The following is a 24,818-nucleotide window of genomic DNA, read 5'->3' on the forward strand; positions in this document are numbered from 1 at the left end:
TGTTTCACAGAGTACAAGAGAGCAGGCCCCTGCTCTCTTTTTAAGCTCTTTTTAAGTGGATGACACTTAAAAATGTACAGTAATTGTTAATGTTTATTTCTGTACCGCCTTCAGCCAGAAAGGCTCCCAACAAAGGTTGTCACACAAGTACAGAATTCAAGAATTTAATACAAAAATTTTAAGTCAACAAAATCCTGCTTACTGTTATGGTTTCAACAACACCATTCAGAAAGAGCTAGCCAATTACTTTCACATAAGCGAGAGACATTCCCGCCATCTGGTTTCATCCTCCTTATTAGAGCCTGTTGAAATTAAGTTTGCTGTGCTGCATCAGTCTAGATTTCTAGATTTCTGTCGCTTCCTCGCCCTTCCTTGCATCTTGGTCTTGTTGCTGATTCTGCAGTTCCAGCTGCTGTTTGCCTTACAAAGTTGTGCAGTCAGTAGTATCCTAAGAAGATGTCCTGTGAGTGAGACAGCTCAAGTGGAGAGGTTACACAGCAGTTTGAGTAAAGCATGTGCGTTTGCATGTACTCAGGATCTTCCTTTGCCTCTGAACATTGTCTTCTTAAAAAGACCTGTTGTTATTCACAGGAGGAGGAGCAACACTCTTCTCTTCAGACATTCCTCGTGTGATGCATGGAGAGGACTCTACAGAATGCCTCCAGATTCAGCTTGCCTCTTTTTCCAGTGGCCAGGGAGACTAAGGTTGGTGTGGTTTGTGTGAAAGGGGGGTACTGGAAAGTGTCTTGTGGGTTTGATGTTACTACAACAAATTCATTGGAAGCACATGTTCGCTTCTGACGCACCATTGGATTTCAAATGCCACTCTTTCCTTCCTTCCTTCCTTTTGGTTATGGTGATATAAATATGTTTTTGCGATGGAAAGTGCATGGGAATCAAGTGGAAATAGACAACAAAGAGGGCTGGGCTGGGACAATATGTGCAACTACAAGTGTGCCTTTGCAAATGAGAATGATTGTCTGAATCTGAGAAACTTGCATTTTCTACATGGAAATCATTTATGTGGGCAAAAGGTACCCACAAAAATATTTATTGGCAAAGATGACTCCAAATAAGAAACTCTTGATATTAAAAACATTGTTAGAATCCTGTCACCACCAGTCCATTTTATATCCGTGTCTGCTTGTTCACCTCCCATTTGTTGAACTGAGGGGCAATAACACCTAATTTTATTGCTTTTTTATAGCATGTTCTTCCTCACGGGTTCTTTGTAATTCCCCTGGATGGCAATGAGAGCGATGGCAACGAAAGTTGAAGTCAGCTCCGTCCTGACATCCCTGACCAATCGAAGTGAGCTTGTGAATGAGGCGACACATCAACAAACCTTTGCCAGCAATCTTTCTGATACAAGCAACAAGCCCAATGAACATCCAAGTTCTGTGTCCCCACAAATTTCAGAAGGAAGGAGCACATTTGGGAACCCTATGAGGCCAGCCACAATGCCTCCAGCTACTTCAAGGCCACGATTAACTCCGAAGCCATTCTCAAGGGAGAAGTCTTGGGACACTTTTGCAGTGGTGAAAGCTCCTGTCCCCACAGCCAAACCTGGCAATGTCACCCACAAACCCTTTGCATTTGCCAAAAACGTTGAAGACAATGCGGCAGCAGGTGCTAAGGGAATGCTCAGTGGAAGCATTCCACCCTTGGTAGAGCAGAAATTAATCGAGAACAAAAGCACAAGTGAGTTAGTTGCAAATATGCCCTTTTATTCCAGTCCCCAGGCTAATACAGTAATTCTTTTTGAAACCAGAAGTACTGAGGAAACAAGGATGAAGTTATCATCTGAGAAAACATACAGCACTTTACGGGCGCAGGAGAGGCAGCTTCCCCCAGAATCAGAAATGTCCTACAGAAGACCTGAAGGTGCTGCCATTCACCGGCAACTTTCTGTTTCCTCAGAGTCCAAGCCTGTCTCCTGCAACCCTCACAGATCTCTCGAAAGGAAAGAGTCCTTTTCAGGTGCTACTGAGGAAAGGCCTAAAAATGTTGGAAAGCAGCAGAGCAGCACTAGTTTGGCTTGTGAGGAGCAGCCAAGGCCCAAACAGAGACCAGTGTCTGCCATTTTTCTGGAATCCTTAAAGGATCAAAAGCAGTGTGGATCTGATGTTTCTGATGAAAAACCTAATCCTGAAATGTCTTGGGTTAGGAAGCCTCGTCCACTATCCATGGATCTTACAGCAAAATTTGAAATCCGAGACTTTTCAATTCAAAGGAAATCTTGCCCATCTGAAAGCAAGGAGAGGAACCTCCTTACCAATGAGGGCAGCAGCAGACCATTTGAACTGAGGACCAAGAGTGAAGCAGAAGGGTTAAATAGAGTGGATCCTTCCAAGTCACATTTGAAAAGTGCCACTCAGGTTGAAGACTGCCTGGGTATTAAAAGTATAACTACTGCTCAAATCCAGAAGCCCTCTTCAAATGAAGTTGGATCCCTAGGCTGGAACACTCCAAAAGACTTGAATCAAGTCTCTGCAAAGGACAGAAAATACCTGTGGGAGATGAGACTTAAAACCCAAGAGGAAGAAAATGGGAGAGAAACAGATATTGCAGCAACTTCAGGAAAAAACACAGAGCCACCCCGTAGCGAAGGGCAGTCTGGCAAAGAGAGGATGGCACCAAACCACAAGGGAACTTGTGCCTTTAGTGAAAACTCTGCAAATGTTTCAGACACCAAAAACAAAACCTTGAGGGAAGGCAGTATTAAAAAAGCTGTGAATTTACCAGATGCATTTGCAAGCTGCGCACCTCCAGTGAATGCTGAATCCTTCCCAGAAAGTCCTGGGAAAGAAAGCAAAATTATGAACATCCAGCAGAGGATCAAAGAACTGACTGCTGAAAATACAGAGACCAAGCCAGGAAACCTGCGCCAGTCATTCCGCTCTCGGCCTCTTTCTGCAGACTTGACCAAACTGTAAGTTTTGGAAGAATTAGATGTAAACTCCATAAATTCAGATAAAATTTTCTGTTTAGAGCATTTCCCCTATTCTCAAACGCCTACTGCCTCAGTTGCTCTTGAAATTTTATCTGTCTGCACAAGCATTGGCATTTTGCTTTGCAAACTGATAGGGGCAGTTGCTGGTGTGGAAAGGAGTGTCAGTGATGCCCTTCGACAGCACAGTTTCTTTAAAAGGGTGCATTCTGGTTGGGGGCTGTGATTCCCTGCAGGTTTCAGCACAGCCTTAAAGAAGCGGGAACACCCTTGATTTTTGAAAATAATATTTTTTTTATAATGCAAAATTCATAATGTAAGGTAGCATTGATAGTTCTATCAAACTAACAAATGTATGTGAATGAGTCCAATAAGTTTATTTTTTTGTTAGCTAAATGGGAAATATTTTCGGTGTTTTCAGCTGTTTTAATGGGAAGCGTAGCAGGTTGTACACAATCTCCACCAGCCAGTGGGGCCAGTTGCTCCCTGCAGTTCACCGGGGGTTCACATGGCTAACTCTCCCTCTTGCCCATCTGCTGCTGCTCCCTTCTGCTTGCCTGCCCTCTCACAGCAATGGCATGGGTTCTCCCAGGTTTGCTCAGAGTGAGGTATCATGGATGAGCTTGACCAGAGAGTGCCTGGACTACCACTGCTTTAAAACACAGGTTAATTTCATTGCATTTGGAAGTGCAGAAAAGTGGCTTTGGCACAAGCACTCTTTCAGGCAGCCCTGCACATGGCACCTTCAATTCCTTCCTCAGACTGAAGCTGAGGCACCCTGTTCTTACTTTGTCAGGAGTGGCTCAAGGGAAGGACAAAGGTGCCCCCACCAGTCTGACTGCTTGTCATGGTGGGCAGGGGAGTGTGCAGGGGGTGGGGGTGGGTCAGGGTGCTGAGGAGGGAGGAGGAGGTGGTTGCTGGGCCAGTCTCCAGTGGCTCATTGTCTTGCGCCTGCTCTGTTTAGATCCAGAGCTGGCCCTCATTAGGTCTGGGGCAAAGGGCAGACAGAATTAGATCCATTAACACATCATAGCAGGCCAGTAAGACAGGTCAGGGTTTTTTGGAGTGGATGCATTGCTATAAAATTTAATTTTTCCAGTGACCTTTATGAAAAGCTGCTTTGGAATTTTTGGAAGTTTGCTAAATTAATATGCTGTTTACCTGTAATGTACTGATGTACCTGTATTGGAGCAAATGGCTAGTAATTTTGTTACTCAGATCAGATCATTCCTTTTTAACTCAGTGGAATCTTTGCAAACAGGTTTTCCAACCCTGTGACTTCTGGTGAAACGAAGCCTGAGCGACAGTCTGAATCAAACATGAAGCCTGTTAGTCAAATGCCAGATATTCAGGAGGTGAGAGAGCATTGTAGGGTTTGGTTCTTCCAAATGTAAGCCTGTTTTGACATTATGTCAGGCTCTGCTTGTGCATATGCCTGATCAAGAAGTGGACCTTGTGCATTTTAAGAATGACCTAATCCTAAGGTGCTTAGCTTGCTAATTCCTTTGCTGAACTAGGCAGCAAAGAAAAATCCTTAATTTAGGGGTGTTTGGCTCATGTGTATGGTTGTTTCTAAGCATAAGATAGCAAAATGTCTCAGTAAGCTTAGTAGCCTTTTATGAAAGTGTTCCCTGCCTCTCTTCTTTCTCCTGTGAATAGTGCTAGTTCATTTTAATCATTATGCCATCAATTAACTCTCTAAACATTTCATTCCATTTGTCATAATGATACTTGGATATGGACAGAAGTGTCACTATTAGACTTGTTGTTTCTCAATGTGTTTCAAGGCATATTTTTATCTCTTTAAAAAAGATGTTCAGTTTGCTTTTAAATCTCAGTCAATTAAAGTTTGCCATGCTTTAGTAAATATTCATGAGGTCCCAGATAGGCTGGTGATGTACTCTCCTATGAAGTCTAGCTCAGTCTCACTATGGAGAAAAATAACAGTTTAATAGAGTTGTTGAATATTTTATTTTAAAGCACCTCTTGGAATTTAAAGGCAGCTGCTTCTTAAAATGAGAAGTTAGCAGCTGTTAATGCGAGTCATGGGAGGAAGATGGAGTTCAGTCTCATGGTTATTGTTATGTCCCTTTAGCAATAACTGAGGGCACAGACCAGGTTTTCAGCAAGGGCATTTGAAGTTGCATCACTTCTGAGTCCATGGTCCCTTCCTAGCAGAGCCTCCTTATTCCCCTCCCAATGCTACGCTGGGCTCATTTTGAAAACCAGCAAAGTGGGTGAGGGTTTGGTCATAAGTTCATGTGCGCACCGTTGTGGAAGGCTGTGCCCTGACAGACCTGCAGCTCTGGAGGCTCTGGAATGGAGCTATGTGGACAACCAGGAGCACGGCAAGGAGCCTCTTGCTTCGCGTAGAAAGTCAGCCAGGCCACTTGTACTGGATTGTCTTCAACATTAGTTCTATTCAGAGTAGACCCATTCAAATTAATCCACATGACTAACTTCAGTACATTACAGGTAGGTAGCCGTGTTGGTCTGCCATAGTCAAAACAAACTAAGTTTGTTCTTGGTATGAGCTTTCGTGTGCATGCACACTTCAAAAGAAGTGTGCGTGCATTGCACATGAAAGCTCATACCAAGAACAAACTTAGTTGGTCTCTAAGGTGCTACTGGAAAGAATTTTATTTTTTATTTTTTTGTTTTTCAGTACATTAATTTCAGTGGGTCTACTCTTAAGCAGAACTTAGTTGGATACTGCCCATTGGTCCTGCAGGGCTCAGCAGGAATTGGCTCAGGCTTGAATCCTTCAGGATGAAACCATGCACCATCCAAATCAGAGGAGAATAGTGGTTATATTTGGGGGAAATAGTCCAATTTTACTGCATGCAATTTTTGCTATAGTATTACAGTCCAAAAACCATTTTCTGGAATGATCCTGTTCCTGTTGTTGTTATTAAAATGTTACAAACTTCTTAAGAAAAGCCCAAAACTTGTGAGTTGGTATAAAATTCTTGGATGTTACAAGATTGTTCTTATGATTTATTTATTTTTAATGCTACAGCAGTGGCATATGTGTAAGATGTCATTTAGAAATGCTCTAAAATACCTTTTTCTACTGGTATATTGTTTCAGGATGAGGCACATTTCCTGCATGCAACAGATTCTAGAGAAGTCCATTCGGCTGGAACTCCCTGGAAGCCACAGCAGCCCTTAAAAATCCCACACAGAGATGGGCACCTTGAGAGAGATGGTAGTTTTGCCATAAAGAGCCAAAATGTCACTCTGCAGGGTGAAAGTCCTGCTTTGGTCACAGATCATGACATGAAAACACTTTTCAAGCCTCCTATAGAAAATGTGTGCATTAAAACTGTCAGAGCAACCATGTTTGAGCACAATGTGCAGAGGCACCACATAGCTGCTGATCACTTTGAAGCTGAGTCTACATTGCAGGCAATGAATGAGCTTGTTGAAGGGGAGCTAGGATTTGGCAAGGAGTCATGGCTAGAAAAAGCTCGGGAGGCTAAAATGAACCCAAATAAAGTGTCCTGCAAGCAGGCTAATATATCAGCAGATGCTGGAAAACAAAAAAATGCAAACATTTCAAATGAAGACAAAGTTCCTCAGGCATCAGAGATATACACCGCAAAAGACAAGTATGAAAAACCCACTGCAAAGCATGTGGAGGACTCATTCATGTACCAAAGGATAGAGCCAAGATATGAAATTCTACAGACAGTTGGCAAAAGGGTGCAAAGCGAGGCAATTGCAGTTGTGCCTGAGGATAAGGCTGTAACCCTGCGCAGCAGCAGATTTTTGAAAGAGAGGAGAAAAACGGATGGGAGTGCTGTGGATGCTTCTTGGACCCGTAGCCCTGACATGAAGGGTGATGGCTGGAAGGATGACTCTTTCCTTTTCAAAGAGAGAGACGCAGAGGAAATTTCAACAAAGGTAACTGCTCTGAAAGAAGTTTGTGCTTCCCAAAGCCAATATGTTTCCCACAAGCAAGGAGCTGAGTTGGATAAAAATCTGAGTGGACAGCAGCATGAAACTCTGATAGCTTCATACTTCACTAATAGAGAGAAGGATTTGGGGAAAACAGATGACACAGTCTCTAAGCTGTCTTCAGGGACAGAAAAAAGAAAAAGTGATGCTGTTCTTGTTGGTAAGATGGAGAGTTTCAAAATGCTGAAATGCTTCCCAGAGAGTTTTGAAGCAGGTCCAGACAGGACAGATGGCTGTGAAGCCAGAGCAAATGGTGGTCAGAACATTTCTTCACCCATTACCAGTAAGCAGGATAGCCAGCCTTCTCTGTGTGGGATGACCCATTACCAGTGGCAAAAGCTCAGCAGCAAGTGTCCCCACCCAGAGGCAGACCCTACAATATCTTACAAGCAGGAAGAAGAATCTAAAGCATTTGGATTAATGACATGCCCAATGGCATACAGTGCCCAAGAAGAACGGAATGTTTTAGAGCATAAAGCTGAAGTACACCAACACCAACAGCTCAGTGGAGAAGAGATGGTCAGGAGAAGTGGCCGTCATGTTTCTGGTCCAAAAGCTTCAGAAAGATGGCGAAGGAAGACCTTGCCTCATGATGCTGTCCAGTTTGAGAAAGTTGGGCTGCTGGCTCAGGAGAGTGGCAAAGCCCCAAGCAGACGGGACTCCTTGCAACTTCATGACAAATTGATTGCAAAGAGAAACACAAAACCCAGGTATGGAGCAGAGCCACAGGATGGGAGCTTGGTCTCTCCCAGCAGTCCAGACAATGATCTTAAGAATCAGCTCTCTCCTTCAGAGCCGAAGGCAACATATTTTGCTGTTACTTACCAGATCCCTGATGAAAACACAAATATCTCTGGAAAACTACTTTATCCTCTCAGAAGCAAACACATTTCTTCACTAGCCAAAGATGCTTCAGTTACTCCCAATACTAGTACTTCTAGAAGATCCTATCCCCCAAATTACCAATATAGTAAAAGATTTACAGATGCACATGTCTCTCTGGACAGGCATCTTAAAAAGAACTGGATTGAAGGGGGAGAAGGTAGTACCTCAGATCTTCCAAAGAAAGGAACATTTAAACATACACTAACTGAGACCAGAGATGGGAACTTGATGGCTCTGGAGAAGCGACTAGATGATGCTAAGGCAAGGGCTACAGAAGTAGATCCCCTGCATCTAGCAGAGCCGGGGTCTCTCTTCTATTTCAGACCTCTTCACTGGGACAGTGAGCATTTAGGGCAAAAGAAGTGTAGCAACCACAGCCACAGTATGGCCAAAGGTAAGGCCTCTGATTATTACAGGTCGAAAGTTCTTGACATTGATGCACTGATGGCCCAATATGAAGGAGATTCTAAGAAGGACTCTGTGGCTCTGGGCAAGAAAGAGGGTGGTCTTCCTGAAGATAGCAGCTCATTTCCTTGGGAGAGATTGGCACATAAAAGGAATTCTTCAGGAAGCACTAGGCAGGATATTTACGCCACAGAATTATGCATAAGAGAGAGAGAGCTGTTGAGGAACTGTGACCAGCAGCTGAATCCCTCCAAGGCCAGAGATGTAAATTTCAGCCCTCCTTTCTGGGCAAGGGCAGTTGCAGAAAAACCAAAGTATTCACCTGCAGCAGATCCAGTCAGCACTAGGAAAAAAACATTCATTGTTGATGATGATCAAGGAGAGGACCTCGTGTTAAGGCACCAAAGTGCAAAATATGCTTATTACAATTCACAGGTCTCCAGTACGGATGTGGAACTGGAGACAAGCTTTGTCCTTCACCCCCCACAGGTGCTCAGTGACAGAGCCTTGGGGAAGGATGTGAGCCTGAAGCAACTGTCAGCTGTGCATTCAGAGGGCAACTGGAGCACCAGTGTTGACACGAGTGGGGCTGATAAGAAGCAAGCTGGTGCAGGTGGAAGTTCTCTGGAGAATGACAGTTCTGCAGTCAAGAGCAGAGCCAAATGGAGTAGTACCACATCTGGTTTGGCCTGTGACCTACCAGACTTAAAGCGTTCATACTCTGAAAAGAGTCGCCAGTCCAGAGCAAGGGGAAGTTTACCCTCTGGGCCAGAAACAAGAGGAAGACAAGACCAAAACAGAGTATGTCAAAGCTTCCCACCAGAATCTACGGACAGCCAGCTGAACCAACAACGCACATCTCAGCGGGACTCTTTCCTCCATGAAAGGACAAAGGTACATTACAGAACCATTCACTGAGTGGAGCTTGTATTCTGCAGGGCAGCCTTCTGCAATTGGAACCATTCAGATGCTGCTAGACTCCAACTCCCATCATCCCTGGCCAGAGTGGCCTGTGGTTCATGGTGATGGGAATTGCAGCCCAGCAACATCTGGAAGGCATTAGGATGGGGAAGGCTGCTGAGACGAATGAGCAAAGGGTGAGGGGAATGACCATTCTAGGTCTTTTTGTTCTCATGTCATCTATGATGTCCCACAAGGTTTGTCTGCTCCATCTGCACAGCACATACAGCTACTGGCCAGCTGTATTAGCTGTGCAAATGGGCAGACAAACCCACACCTCCTGCCTCTTCTGTGCAGTGGCAGATGTAAAAACTTTGCAAGGACTTGTGACATAAAAGCAAGGTCTTGATTTTGGTGAGTTCAGTTCTCTTAAATTTCTTTCTCTAGAAGGACGTTGACAAAGAATGGACCAAGCAGGACCGTGATGGCTTAGGAGCAAGAAACTCTCCCTACCTTCCTCTACAGCAGAGGAGCCACAGTTTTTACAAAGACAAAAGGACTGACCACTGGGCAGCGGTAGGTTCTCTTCTTCTTCTGTGGTCTTTTTTCAGGCCTGCAAATATAGTTGCATAAATGTGGTGCACTGAAGGTCTCGGAGCTTCACTGCCCACAGAATGGTTTACACACTTTGCTATGAGTGCAGATGTGCTTTCCGCCCTGCCTTGCTCTTTTCTGTAGCTTGCTCAACCAAGGTTTCCTGGTCTTGAGTGGGTCAGTGACTTGCCTAAATCACAGGGCGCCAGTCCTTTCTCTGTGGGGCTGCTGAGGGAGCAATGAGAGGCTGAGGCAGCCAGAGTCTCCCCTAGATCGCTGGATTGCCTCTGAAAGGGGCTACTTAGTGATCTGGTGATATATCACAATGTTGAAAACCAGATATTGCCCAACCCTATTGTTGACTCAGCGTGATTGGTTGGGATGGGGGAGAATATGGTATAAGTTTAGAAGAGGGGATGAAGCTCAACAAAGTTGATAACGAAGGAGACATGAGCAAGTGAAACAAGGTGTTCTTTGCTCTGCTGATAAAAGCATACTTTAGTGTTGAACCATCCGGTAGACAGATTTACTTGCTTCTTTCCCCTTCTGTTCATAGATGTAGAGAATATCCCTACCCCAAATGTTGTGAAATATGCAATTTATTTTGAACCTTTCTCTTTAAAAAATTTTTTTATAAGCGCAGAATAGGTTTTAGCTTGAAAATATCTAAAAAGTAAAGTCAGACTTCCAAAACCCAAAAAGCAACCGGAAGTTTTCTGCTGACTACTTTGACTTAGCACTATCTAGAAACCCTCTTGAGAGTGGGAATACTGAACCTAAGAAACAGCCATGCAGTTACTGGTAGTCTTTTACTCCGAGGCCAGATTTAGGGAGCCTGCTGTCATCTTAAAGGCTACTGCAGCAGCTCCTCCTTTGTGGAATGCCCATGGAAGACTCACCTGGCTCATTCATTGCCTACCTTTAGGCACCAGGCAAAAACGTTTCTCTTCAACCAGGCCTTGGGCTGATTAGCATTCTGTAGCTTTTTAAATGTGTTTGTGGGAGTGAGGTTATTGGTTTGTTTTTTGTCTTTGTTGTGTATTTTGTATTTTCATTTTGTATTTTTCTGTTGTGAACTGCCCTGGGATCTTTGGATAAAGGGCAGGATATAAATTTAATAATAAATAAAGCTTTTTTTGAGTTGTTGTAACTACCTAATTGGATGCATGAGGTGAAATTAAGAGGCAAGTATTTGAAAATAATTGCCAGAATGCCTGCAATCAATGCCATTCCTTCTCCATTACCTTATTGAAACTGACCATGGTGCAGAACTCATTTGAAACAGGCGCCTGTCCCAGAAAAGGGGCTAAAGCATATTAAATGTTGTGGCTGGGAATGATATCTCACGGTGTGAGGCACAAGTGTTGCTTCATATTCCTTTCAGCCCAGGCCCTCATTTGTCCAGTCAGACTTCAGAATATACTAACTTGACCCCTACCGCCTCTCAGAGTTGATTGCTTTCCCTTTCAGAATTATGTGTTTTGTTTTTGAATTTTGAATTCTGCACAGGTGGAAGTTGGTGTTATTTGGTGCTGCTGTTGATCAGCAATGATGAAAGGACAGAAACAGTGTCTGATGGGTTATGGGACGCTGGTGACAGTAGTAAACTGCCAGTTAAGTGCTTATCCTTGAGGAGGGAAGCTTTTCAGAGTTGTGCCCGCAAACAGGAAATTCAAAAGTGTGCTTTAAATCAAAGATTTGCTGATCACCTGGGTGTTCAACTCCACCATGTGGTGACTGAAAGGATTGCTGTGTTTAGAAAATTGTACTCTTGTTTCAGCAGCTGTTAGCAATGGAATACTAAGACCGGGGAAGTTGTGCTCCCTAACTTTGGCAGGTGGGGGACTCTTGTCATGTCCATGTTGTGATGTCCGTGCATGTGCAAGAGATTGGGGAGTGCTTTCTAGGATCCAGTCTCCGGGGGGGGGGGGGATGCCTGTAAACCTTATTGGGCATTATTGTTGTCCTGTGAGGTTGCCCTAAAATATACCCAGCATCCCTTGGAGTTCCTTGGAAGACCAGGAACACTTGTTGTTTGATAACTTGTCTGTGACTATCAACCTTCTTGTGGCAGACCTCTGATGTGCCTTGGTGGAATCCCAGTTTGAAAAGGCTAGGAGACAATATAAAATCTGGCTCACTGTCTTCTGAGTGAATCAATCTCTCATCTGGTAGTGAGATTCTTACTAATGGGAAGCCAAGGTATGTTTGCATTGTGTCCTCCGAGATGCCTGCATTGGGTTGTGCTCGGTGTGTGTCAGTCCTAAATGGTTCCACCACATTGGTTTTCCAACATTTTATCCATTCATTCTGGGCAGGTACCCATTTTTGTTCCCTTTAAAGCCATATTGCTCAAGTGTGTGTGTGTGTGTGTGTGTGTGTGTGTGTGTGTGTGTGTTAAAAGAACCCACCTTTTTAAACAACGTCCTTGAAACGTCACCCATTTTCAATTTTTAAAAAATATTCTTAATAACAATATGAAATTCCATCTCCTTACATTAAGGGGTAATGACAAGGGGGTGATTTGGGGTTTTGTTTTCATCATAATGTTGCACTGTTGCTGAAAAGGGAAATCATGAGATTATGATGATTTTTATATGTTCTGAAAAGGGAACAAGAGTGTCTGTAGGAGAGAGGTGATACAGGAAATGTCCTCCCCACTGCTCAGTGTTGGTCTCCAGCTTCCCTAATCTCTGACCATTGGCCATGCTGTCTGCGGCCGACAAAATCCAGAGGAGCACAGACAGTGCACGGGGCATTGTGTGTTCCCCCCTGCATTTCACTTAAAAGTCTCTTGGTTTTCATTTGTGTGCTCCAACCTGTGCCCTCTCCCATTCTTGCTTCAGTACACCAAGTGCCCGATTGTCTTTTCCCGGTGAAGCCAGCACTGCTCACTGGGATTGGCTGGTGGAAGTAGATGACTTTAATCACAGCAGGGCTTAATCTTTGTGGGAGTCCAGATTTCCTCACGCTAATCCCAGCCCTGGAAAGGGCTAATCTGTGTCAGCTGGTTGCACCTGAAAAACAGGATAGGCAATTCTACCTTTTGCAATGACCCCCCCCCCCCCAAAAAAAGTCTTGCCTGCAAACTCTTGCTTCCACACAGCCCTCCTCACATCCACTGCTGTCAGTTGAAGGCCTCCTGGGCAGGGGCAGGGGCAGGGGCAGGGGCAGGGGCAGGGGCAGGGGCAGGGGCAGGGGCAGGGGCAGGGGCAGGGGCTCCTGCTTAACTGGTGCCCAAGGTCCTGGGTGCTGACTTACAGCACTTATGTTTAGGTAAGCAGGCGAGGCTGCTGGATTACCCAGAAGGCAGACTTGAGCATTTGCTTAGGGCACCAGCAAAGCAGGGGCAACCCCAAAAATGTGATTTTTTAAAAAGAAGAACTTAACATTTGATATTTAAGAAAAAGTGTTGAAGTCATCATTATCATGGGAAAAATGAGAACTTTGTAAAACTTCCTTACACTGCATTGCACACTCTTCCCCCCTTTTCCCGTTCTCTTTTTTTACTCATCCGCACCTACATGAACCAGGGTTATGTCTTACTAATGTAGGTTGAAATAATAAGAGGAAATCAGCTCATCTCATGTGTTTATTTCATGGTATAGTATTGCTTTTATTTTGAGTTACATATTTGGGGGCAGAATCTTTCCAGTGCTTAGGGCCTCTCAAGGTCTTCATCTGGCCCTGGCTGCCCTTGCAGTCCTGCACAAGTCTGCTCAGAAGTAAGCCCCATTGAGTAGGGCAAGGCTCCCGGGGTTAAGCAGGTTGCAGCCTGTGACCCAAAGAAGTGTGGGCAGCAGCATCTTGACCTCTCTTTCGCCTCTTCCTCTTCTCATATGCCTGAGATCTTGAAAGGTGGCAAAGCTGTTCTCCTCCTCCTTCTCCCAGCCTTGGCTTAGGAAGCTGCACGCAGAGGAACACAGAGCAGCTGATGAATAATTTGTAGGGTTTACTGCTGGTTCTTAGTTTGCAAGTCATCAGAGGAGCGCAAGACTATTCCATGCTCTAGAATAGTTTTATCCCCTTCTTTAATTCAAAAAGTGTTTTATGCTAAGCCTGTTCCTCTCCCCCACCCCCTTTTGTGGTCTGCAGCTCAGGGGAAATGAGGTCAGTGAGCCACAAAGCAAGGGCTGCTCATTTTGCCATATCCGCTCAACAGGCCTTTTTCAGAAAAAGACCTTTTGGTCACAAGTATAATTGGAAATGGAAATTGCAGCCGCACTCCTGCGGGTGACCTTCTAGCACTTGTTGGTTAATGTAAATGGGCTTGGAAGTGGCTTTAGCACCAGCAGCCCCACCTGTTAAAGGGACAGACGGCACACAGATCCTTTCCTCCTATTGAGCAGCTCTCTGAATTATTCATGGAGCCTTTAATTGGGCTGATATGCTTATGACTTTCTACTAAAGAGCAAAACAAACGGAGGTGGGGAGCACACTTTGTTTCCATCTTCTGGTGAGAATGGAGTATTATTACTGCCCAAACTTGCTGAAGTCCTTACGGTCTCTGTGGGTGAGTAGAACATCTGCCTCTTGCTCATATTCTTGGTATTGGGGTGCACTTGCTTTCCTTTTAAGTATGTCTGTCCATGGCTTTGAGACCTGTCTGTCAGGGAGGGAGGGAGGGAGGGCAATTGGTGTCTCTTGGTTAGGAGCAGGAGGGGAAGGTCATGTTCATTTGAAAAGATAATCATGGTAGGATTATAAAAGATGACAGCATAGATCTGTGGCTTGTATATGGGACTGGGATCCTAACTCCTTTTGGTGAGACAAGCACCAACAGAGCAGCCATGCTGGCTGGGGCTGATGGTAACTGTGCGGTTTGGCCACCATAGTTCATGCATTAATTACATCAAGACTGGATCACAGCAATGCACTCTGTGTGAGGCTTCCCTTGCACTTGATTGGGAAGCTGCCATTTGTGCAGCACAATTGCTGACAGCCATGCAACCTTGTCCGCATATCACACTTGTGCTCAGAGATCAGCAGTGGCCGCTAAGTTTAATGTGTTACTATTAGCATAGAAAGGCCTTAATGACTTGGGGACACTTTACCCCAAAGATGCCCCCTCGACTGCTTCCATCTGCGGAACAGGCGCTGTTACAGGTACGTCATACATTTCCCACATTTGTAAGAAATTGATATTTTAGTCTGGGAGTGCCCACACTTTGGAGCTCCCTGCCAGGGGCCTTTGCTGTCCCCTTTTCAGCACCCACTAAAAAGAAGTTTGTTTAACCAAACCTGTCCTGATATATGCTTTAATCTGGTTTTAACTTATCACTGATTTTAATTATTTGCATGTTTTACTGTTTTTACTGATAATCTGTTTTTACTGATAATCTTATTGTTTTATTCTTTTTGTAAAGCTCTTTGAGGGTTTTTTTTAACAATCAAGTGGCATATAAATTTTATGAAATAAATAAAAATAAACAGTAGGTTGAGGAAGGCAGATCTAGTTCTATTCTTAGTGGCCTTCAAAGGGTAGAAAAATATTTATTCCCCCGTTGCTTCTTCCCAGCCCCCCTCCCCTTACACAGAGATGTCAGAGTCCGCTACAATTAGAAATGGAATCTGGAGTAGGGTATTCAGTCTTTGGGCCTAGTAAAACTCCCTGAGAAATTTGCTCTGTAGGTGCTTCCAGTGGCCCTCCCAGAACCATTGTCAAAGGTTGGAATGGGCGGGCATCTGCCAAGGACCCTCACCCCAGCAAGAGGCACCTGCTCTTCTTCACCCTCTTCACCAGCTTGCTTGCTCACCCTGACGACAGTCGGGGTGGTGCTTCTCCTGATGGGGAAAGGAGGGTCTGGAGATGCCTGCTTGCTCTGTCTGCCTAGCAAGGAAGGAAGCAGGAGGTTGGAATGAAGAGGAAGAAGGGCAGGAGCGGGAGCAGCTGGAGATAATGGTGCTAAGCCCATAGACTCATTGTGGGGGGAGGGGACCTCATGGAAGGGGGTGCGCCTTAGGCAAGGGCCCTCCAAAATCGGGGCAGGCACTTGCTGGTTCAGAGTTCCTGAATGTCAGCCAACCATCTTCCTGACTGACACCATATTTTCCTGTTAGGGATATATGTTACCTTTTACATGTTAGGCTTGGGCACACCTTGCACCGAACACTGGTGCTAGTGTATGTATGAAAGGGTGTACATTTGTTGATTTGTACAGCTCAACTGTCGTGCACACAGGAACACAGGTGAAACACCCGCTGAGTGCTATGGCAAAACAACATTGTTAGTAGTTTGCTTTCTGTTTCCCATTATCTGGGAAACCGTGTGTCACTTTGCCTGCTTCTAATGATTGGGTGACTGGAGGTTGCACCCAGGTTACAAATCAGAGGGAGAAAACTATTCCTTTGGCATTGTCTGAAGGGTGTCTTGTGTGCTGAAAAATAGGAAGGAAACCAAACCAGAGACAGTGGTCAAATGACCTGGATGAATTTTCTAATCATTATGTCGAACTTGCCTCCTGACCTCCTTCACGCCTTGGCCTACCTGCTTTTCATTGTGCCTCTAGCACAGTGGTTCCCATTTGGGGGCCACTGCCCCCTCAGTTCCACAAACTCATCCCCTGTGCCCCCTGCCCTACCCTATAAAAATAGAGCAGTAGAGCTTAAATACAAAGTGAGGAAGGTGTTTTGCTAGGGTGTAGCTTGGTCAGTTGTAAATAAGTGGTTGATGTGCTTGTTGGGAGGCCCCTGCAGTGGCCCCTGCCACTTAGCCCTCTAGGCGATTCCCCAGGGGCTGTAGGCTACTGCTCCCTTTCAGAACCCCTGCACTAGCACATACTTTGTTCTGGGAGCCTGCATGGCTCATGAAGTTTGGAAGCTCACCTGGGATCTCTTTGGTGCCCAGCGCCTGGTGTGTTTTAGTCATCATGCAGGCTTGCTAGTTAGCCTGCAGCCCATTGTGGGGGCTTGTTGCTCACCACTTCTTCAGTTCTGTTGCCACCCCAAACTGAACAAAAAGGAGATCCTTGCAGTACCCTGCTGGCTGAGGCCAGTGAGAAGTGTCTCTTCTTTACTACAGCGATCTCAGTGTTGTTTTGGATCGTGTTCCTCCTGCTCCTGCTCCTGGTCAGCTGACTTTCACCAGGGATGGTGTATGATGTTAGCAGGATTCAGGATTCGTGGTAAATGTGGATTAAAATTCCTCCTAGAAGTTAATCGTGATAGAGCCAGGCATACCTCATAAGAAAGCAACCCATTCCCGTAAGTGTTTTTTGAAATGAGCACACAAAAATCCTTGTAACCCTTTCTAAAGACTGGGCAAGCTAAACAGGAGCAGATGCTGCTGGAGAGCTCAGTATCCTAAGAGGACATTCTCCTGAGTGTGTGGTCTTGGTTTGGGGCTGAATGTTGCCTTAGGAGTTTGTGTGCATGAAGAGAGAATTTTATGAACTGGAGCTTTCTGTTGTACAACTCTGAGCAAAATGTCGGCACCTTCTCACTAGACCACTGGTCAGAAGAATGTTTCACTATATGTATGTATCTTTTTTGCTCTTATTTTAAAAGAAATGTGGTTGCAGTGGGTGGACAGGCCTGAACAATCTCTCTCTCTCTATATATGTATGTTTCCATTGCATGCGCAGGTGTTACCAACTTGCTCCATAACTGCTGGACCAAACAGCATCAAATTAGGACACAGCATTCCATGACCATCAGGGAATAACATAGGATAATTAAATTTCAAAAAAACCCACACCTGACATACCTAAAATAAAGAATAAACGGAAAAAACTGGCGCGCCTATTAGATGTCACCAGCAACAGCACTGACATCACAACCAGCAACCAATAGAAAGGCGCCACCCAACTCCCGAGGCGACAACTTATAGCCGCCGCCTCAAACGGCTGTCCGCCATTTGCGGCCTAAGTTTCAGCCGCTGCCTCAAGGGGCCCGACAACGCATAGCAAGCAGGCAGGGGTGGGGGGGCCATAGAGCTGCTACTACACGACCAAACCTCAAGAGACAGGAGAGAAGCTGGGCTGTGAGGCCAGGTTGCTATGGTAACGCGGGGCAAAAATGGAGGCCACCAACCCCTGAAGAAGCCGTGTGCGTGTGCGCCTTCTCAGGCCACAGCAATCGACAGCCGCTTTCCAGAAGGCGAGCTCCATTTGCGATTATACAGCAGCAAGCAACAGAGTTTGGGGTGACAAGGGAAAGTGTGGGGGAGGGGGAGGTAGCAGGCAGAAACGGAGGGAAAGACGGAGAGGAGGCAGGCGGAAATTCAACAGAGAAGCTGTGTGGAGGGAGGAAGAAACGGGGGAAGACGGAGAGGAGGCAGGCGGAAATTCAATGGAAGAAGCTGTGTGGAGGCAGTCAGAAATGGGGGGAAGATGGAGAGGAGGCAGGCGGAAATTCAATGGGGGAGGCAGTCAGAAATGGAAATACCGAGAGGAAGCAGGTGGAAATTCAACAGGAGAAGCTGTGTGGAGGGAGGAAGAAACGGAAAGACGGGGAGGAGGCAGGCGGAAATTCAATGGGAGAAGTTGTGTGGAGGCAGTCAGAAACGGGGAAGACTGAGAGGAGGCAGGCGGAAATTCAACAGGAGAAGCTGTGTGGAGGGAGGAAGAAACAGGGGAAGACGGAGGGGAGGCAGGCGGAAATTCAACAGGAGAAGCTGTGTGGAGGGAGGAAGAAACGGGGGAAAGATGGAGAGGAGGCGGGCGGAAATTCAACGGAGGAAGCTGTGTGGAGGCAGTCAGAAACGGGGGAAGATGGAGAGGAGGCAGGCGGAAATTCAACAGGAGAAGCTGTGTGGAGGGAGGAAGAAACGGGAAGACAGAGAGGAGGCAGGTGGAAATTCAACAGGAGAAGCTGTGTGGAGGCAGTCAGAAACGGGGGAAGACAGAGGAGGCAGGCAGAAATTCAATGGGAAAAGCTGTGTGGAGGCAGTCAGAGATGGGGTGAAAGACGGAGAGGAGGCAGGTGGAAATTCAATGGGAGAAGTTGTGTGGAGGCAGTCAGAAACGGGGAAGACAGAGGAGGCAGGCGGAAATTCAACAGGAGAAGCTGTGGGCATGGACAGTTTACATTTACATATATATAGATCTTCCTTTTCCATTTCACAAAAAAAGCCACTGCTACGGGTGGCTGGGCCAGCTAGTATTCTAATAAAATAACTTTTGATAGGAAGTAGACTTTTCCAGCAAATCACTGTAGCCTGTTTGCAAAGTGTCCTCATGATTTAACCACAGGAGGGCGCTATTACACTGTAGTCACCTTGACCCAGAATTTGCAAGAGGGGACTTCAGCCAATTCTTTAGTTTGTTTTTTTTTAAATAGATTTTTATTAACTTTCTTTTCTGTCATTACAAACATCTCATATCAATCACATACATATTACACATCTTCACCCCTTCCCTCCCGGGCTTCCCTCAGCTTCCATTTCTGGTTTGTTACTCCCTTATTGCATACTACTGTTTCTTACAATCCACTATATAATTTCTTCATTGTTTTAAGTGTTCTCTATCAATAAAGATGTGAGTGTTTATTTAAATCCTGCCATCAAGTCAATGTTCTTTCTTTGATTCTGCAAATATATTATAAAAGGTTCCTACTCTTTTTCAAAGGCACTGTTGTCCTTTTCTCGTAGTCTATCCGTCAGTTTTGCCAGTATGCATAATTCATCAATTTCTCTTGCCATTGTTCTTTTGCTGGAATTTCTCCAGTCTTCCAGTTTTGTGCTATCAGACACATAAATAGCGTCCTCTTCTCTTTCGGCAGATCTTGACCTAAAATACTTTACAGGAAGGCTTCAGGTTGTTTAGCAAATATTATTATCAACATTTTTTTCAATTCATTGTATATCATTTCCCAATATATTTTTTACATTTTTACAATCCCACCACATATGATAAAAAGTACCTTCAGCGTCACACCTCCAACACTCCTTCTGTTCATTTTTGTACAGTTTTGCTAATTTGACTGGTGTTACATACCATCTATACATCATCTTCATATAGTTCTCTCTCAACAATATACAATCCGTAAATTTCAAATTTACTTTCCACAATTTTGTCCAATCTTCGAATTGTATGTTGTTGTTGTTGTTCAGTCATTCAGTCGTGTCCGACTCTTCGTGACCCCATGGACCAGAGCACGCCAGGCACGCCTATCCTTCACTGCCTCTCGCAGTTTGGCCAAACTCATGCCAGTCGCTTCGAGAACACTGTCCAACCCTCTCATCCTCTGTCGTCCCCTTCTCCTTGTGCCCTCCATCTTTCCCAACATCAGGGTCTTTTCTAGGGAGTCTTCTCTTCTCATGAGGTGGCCAAAGTACTGGAGCCTCAACTTCAGGATCTGTCCTTCCAGTGAGCACTCAGGGCTGATTTCTTTAAGAATGGATAGGTTTGATCTTTTTGCAGTCCATGGGACTCTCAGGAGTCTCCTCCAGCACCATAATTCAAAAGCATCAATTCTTCGGCGATCAGCCTTCTTTATGGTCCAGCTCTCACTTCCGTACATTACTACTGGGAAAACCATAGCTTTAACTATACGGACCTTTGTCAGCAAGGTGATGTCTTTGCTTTTTAAGATGCTGTCTAGGTTTGTCATTGCTTTTCTCCCAAGAAGCAGGCGTCTTCTAATTTTGTGACTTCTGTCACCATCTGCAGTGATCATGGAACCCAAGAAAGTGAAATCTCTCACAGCCTCCATTTCTTCCCCTTCTATTTGCCAGGAGGTGATGGGACCAGTGGCCATGATCTTAGTTTTTTTGATGTCGAATTGTATATTGTGACCTATATCTTGTGCCCATTTTATCATCACCGACTTTACATCTTCATCTTAGTTTCCCATTTCAAAAAAATATTATATGCCCAGCCAATTCTTTAGTTTTGCAGTGGTGCGGACTTGGGTTGATGGAAACATCTGGATTTCACTAGCTCTGCCTGCCAACCTTAAAACTTTCACCTTAGTCTTGCTAGTTTGAACCATCCTGATTTAGGAAACTGAACGTGTCTGATTTGGCCATTGACACATGCTTTTTTATATCCTGTTTGGATTACTGTAACACTCTCTACGTGGGGCTGTCCTTGAAAAGTGTAAGCAGCCCCACATACCTGGCTGCTGCCAGATTGTTGATTAGGGCTGGTTATAGGGAGCTGGTGACTCCCTTGCTAGAATAGCTCCATGGGCCGCCAGTCTGTTTCCTGGCACAAACAAATCCAGCTGTGCTGGATCAGACTAAATGCCCACCTAGTTCAGTCTTCCTCAACCTAGTGCCCTCCAGATGTTTTGGACCTCAATCTCCATCAGCCACAGCTCTCCATGGCCATTGATGAAGACTGCCCTATTATATATCCCCTCAAAATCCTTTCCCTCAAATTCATCTTTTTGTCCATCCTTGTATAATGCCTACAAAGTGCTTTGAACAGTCAGAATACTATCTATGAAGGCTATTGTAAGGGACCCTGCTCTTAGCTAAAATGGGAGCCATTTAACCATCCTTGATGGCAAAGTGTTACTGCACAGTAGCTGGGAGAAAGCATGAAATGCTGCCTGCTGGGTGTGGTTGTCTCCACAGATGTCCTTGACTTCAGCCAGGTGGTGGCCTCATATGCCAGCAGTTAGGAAGGAAGATTGATACTGTTGCATTAAAATGGTAGACAATTCTCATCCTATTAAAATGGGACAGAGGGCAGGATGATTGTTGCATGATGGGCCATGTCAGGCATAGGCAAACTCAGCCCTCCAGATGTTTGGGACTACAATTCCTATAATCCCTGACCACTGGTCCTGTTAGCTGGGGATGATGGGAGTTGTAGTCCCAAAACATCTGGAGGGCCGAGTTTGCCTATGCCTGGTCCATGTGAAGGGAATCGGGAGCTTGTCTCAGAACAGAGGAGGATTTGGTTTTACTTTATGCAAGGGGTGTGTTTCTGTCCTGCCTTGTCCTGCCTTGTTGCAGGAATTTATGTATAGGTTTGGGGGGGGGGTTGCCCCTCCAGCAGATATCATGCAACCCTACTACCAAAATCAGTACAATCATTTTTGTGACTTTTGTGATTTGTCCCCACAAAACACTTCATTACAGTTTCTTCCTATCTATTCAAAGGGTCTCTGCTGCACAATACCAAATGTAACAACTCACTGATATCTATGTACTGGCTCACTGGGAAAACTTCAGAAATTCATATAGACATGTGAGCTCAGCTACTCAGCAGCCCCTCTGCCTAAGTGATAATCAATCCCTGGCATCCTGATACCTGAGTGCCAGACAGGTAGCCATTCCAGAAATAACAAACCCAGATGAAGACAAAAGGGTGTTATTAACTTGGCTGGAAACAGGGAAATGTAAATATCTCTTTTGTTTCACTTGATGGGTGTTTGGTGCAGGGCAAGGGGAGGCATGGGGCAGGGTCCAGGATGCTCAGATTACTGCCACCAGACCTCCTCTTTCATGATGTAACCATGATGTATTAGTGATGTAGTTGGGGGGTGTAACATGGGGATTAGTAGCTAATAAAAAATTGGGTTCTCTTTTGTACGGGGCTTCCATCTTGTTTCACCTTGTGGCAGGTGGGAGTCCTGTTGTGACAGTCTTCAAATAAAGACCAAGCCTACTGGCTGCTGTTTTGCTCTGGTATTCCTGGCTGGTGTCCTTTTTTTTGTCCAAGGGAGCCCTCAGATTTCTCCGTTAACAGCCCCCCAAACATACATACACACAGTTGGTTGTTCCCAGGTGCTCATCTCACAAAATGGCTCTTGCCACTCAGCTGTCATGGTGGCTGGGGGAAAGAGCCTGGCTTCTGGATGAGCTCCTTATTGACTCGGGGCTCTTCCCTCGTGGGGCATGCATTCTTAATGCTATTCAGGCAGCTCCCCTAATGCTGCTGTGCACCTCTTTGAGGTTCTCCACATCATCCCTTCACCTTGAACGCATCTGCACAAGTAATGTTCCACTCCAGTGTGGTGGGAGGAACAACCAAATTGCAGTTGGGGATGTCTTCCTAAAAAGGTGTTTGTGCTGTTGGTTTAAATATTAACTGAGGCAGTTTCTAGCTCAGTTTGCTCAAGAGATTTCAGGTCAGCTGCTGTGCAAAGTCCTTTAACCCTGCTGATGACCTTGCCAGTTTTTTTCTGTTCTGCTTCCTGGCCTCTTCTGAGTAAGTTCAGCTAGCAAATGGCTCCAGTCAGTGATTTCACAGCAGACTGCTAGTGAGATGGGAAAATGGATCTCTGGCTTTTCTTGCTTCAGCCCAGCTGCTTGAGCTGATGAGGGTTTTTCGCTTTTGTTCTTTTAGAAAGATGGCTAACTGGGAGATATGCTGGAGGTTTACAAAATGAAGCACAGTGTGGAGAAAGTGGGCAGAAAACCTTTGCTCCCCCTTGCATATTACTGGAACTCAGGAGGGGACTGGGTGTTACTCGGTGAAATTGATTTGACAGTGGATTCAGGACAGGCAAAATAAGTGACTTATTCACAGTATTTGCTGCCACGAAGTACGGCAATGGCCATACTTTAAAAAGAGGATAAGACAGATATTCTGAGGACCTAAGTCTGTTGGTGGATATTACACAGGAGAATAACTGAATGGAATCTCCAGGTCCTTGTGTGAAGATGGGGCAAACTGAAGGAGGCAGCTTGCTTTGATGTTTTATGCCTCCTTGGGAAAGGCTGCAGGGGTGGAGGGTGCCTTGTAAGTAGAGTAAGTCTCTCGATTTTCACAGTGGAACTGTTGTTCCCAGTTCAGGTCATTTATTTCAGTAATCTGATTTCAGATCCCTCAATCAACTTTTAATAATGTTTTTTCACTCTGCTTTTGGGGCAGTGCTGTAAACAGCAAAATATAGGAGGCACTCTGTGACTCTTGTTGACACAGAAGGAGATGAGAACTTCCAAACACCTATACTTACCTGGCAGGGGAGACAGCTTGATCATGAAGGAGGTTTTCCCAGGGTGAGGCTCATCCATTGCACTGCAGGTGTGCGGGAAACTCGACTGCACAATTTGTGGTAGTGGGGGACTGCGTCCACGCTTTCCCCTGATGACTTGTGTGCAAAAAACAGAAATAAAAATTTCAGAAATAGAACTTCCAAACACCTGTTCTCTTGGGATGGTGATCAGTGCAAACCCCTGACTATTTTTAAACTACAGGTGGGTAGCCGTGTTGGTCTGCAATAGTCAAAACAAAATCAAAAATTCTTTCCAGTAGCACCTTAGAGACCAACTGAGTTTGTTCCTGGTATGAGCTTTCGTGTGCATGCACACTTCTTCAGATACACTGAAACAGAAGTCACCAGATCCTTAAATATAGTGAGGGAGTGGGGAGGGGTATTGCTCAGAAGGGTGGTGGGAATGGGTGATCAGCTGATAGGTGTGGAAAACCTGTTGATGACTCTTAACAGCTGTAATTAGTCTTGCAGGGAAAGGCAAGGGGTGAGATGGCTAAAGATAGCTTTGTTATGTATAATGAGATAAGAATCCAATGTCTTTGTTCAGACCAGGTTTCTCTGTGGTTTTAAGTTTGGTGATTAGTTGTAATTCAGCCACTTCTCTTTCCAGTCTATTTCTGAAATTTCTTTGTATTAAGACAGCTACTTTGAGATCTTTTATAGAATGTCCTGGGAGATTGAAGTGTTCTCCTACTGGTTTCTCTGTCTTGTGATTCCTGTTATATGTTATATATCACAAGACAGAGAAACTAAATTACTCTTGGGGCCTGGCATTGTCACCCACAACAATTCTGTGGAAGAGTCTGCCTATTTTTTGGTTTCTAGCCAGGTGGATTCAGTACCCTCTTTGGCATACAAAGCAATAAAAAAAATTTTGTGTGGAGGGGGGCTATTGTGTGGTTGTTTTTATTTTTTATTATGCATTTTGTGATTTTATATATTGATTTTATTCTGTGAGCCGCCCTGGGTATAGGGTGGTATATAAATTCAATCAATCAATCAATCATTAAATACCAGTATGTTCTTCCCTATCCTTCCTGTAGTGTTTACCGGTATATCCAGCGATAACCGTGTTTCACTGGTTCTCTCCATTCCACCTGGAATATATTTTTAAAATGTGCAAGAATGTCGTTTACTATTTTTATTACAAGAAAACACAGATCAAGTAGAGGATAAAAAATTGAACTCATACATTGCACATATTTACCCCAGTTGTACAACAGGTTTTCAG

At 44.9% G+C, this 24,818-nt stretch overlaps 1 protein-coding gene and 1 pseudogene across 4 annotated transcripts in view; both read left to right on the forward strand.

The window, feature by feature from the left end:
• Nucleotides 1–514: 514 nt before the first annotated feature.
• The window catches only part of KIAA1671 (KIAA1671 ortholog), a 101,083-nt gene continuing 76,779 nt past the window's right edge, over nt 515–24,818 (forward strand). For 3 of the 4 annotated variants that reach the window (XM_033170243.1, XM_033170244.1, XM_033170245.1), the window contains exons 1-5: nt 515–705; nt 1,208–2,932; nt 4,212–4,305; nt 6,041–9,094; nt 9,548–9,676. In XM_033170243.1, coding sequence (XP_033026134.1) covers nt 1,245–2,932; nt 4,212–4,305; nt 6,041–9,094; nt 9,548–9,676 — 4,965 coding nt within the window. In that variant the 5' untranslated portion in view covers nt 515–705; nt 1,208–1,244. Of the gene's footprint in view, nt 706–1,207; nt 2,933–4,211; nt 4,306–6,040; nt 9,095–9,547; nt 9,677–13,989; nt 14,208–24,818 lie in introns of those variants that run through there. The other variant, XM_033170247.1, reaches the window with a different exon arrangement.
• On the forward strand, nt 23,541–23,679 carry LOC117059513 (annotated as a pseudogene).

This window comes from Lacerta agilis, chromosome 14 (genome assembly GCF_009819535.1).
Source record: "Lacerta agilis isolate rLacAgi1 chromosome 14, rLacAgi1.pri, whole genome shotgun sequence".
Classification (NCBI taxonomy): domain Eukaryota; kingdom Metazoa; phylum Chordata; class Lepidosauria; order Squamata; family Lacertidae; genus Lacerta; species Lacerta agilis.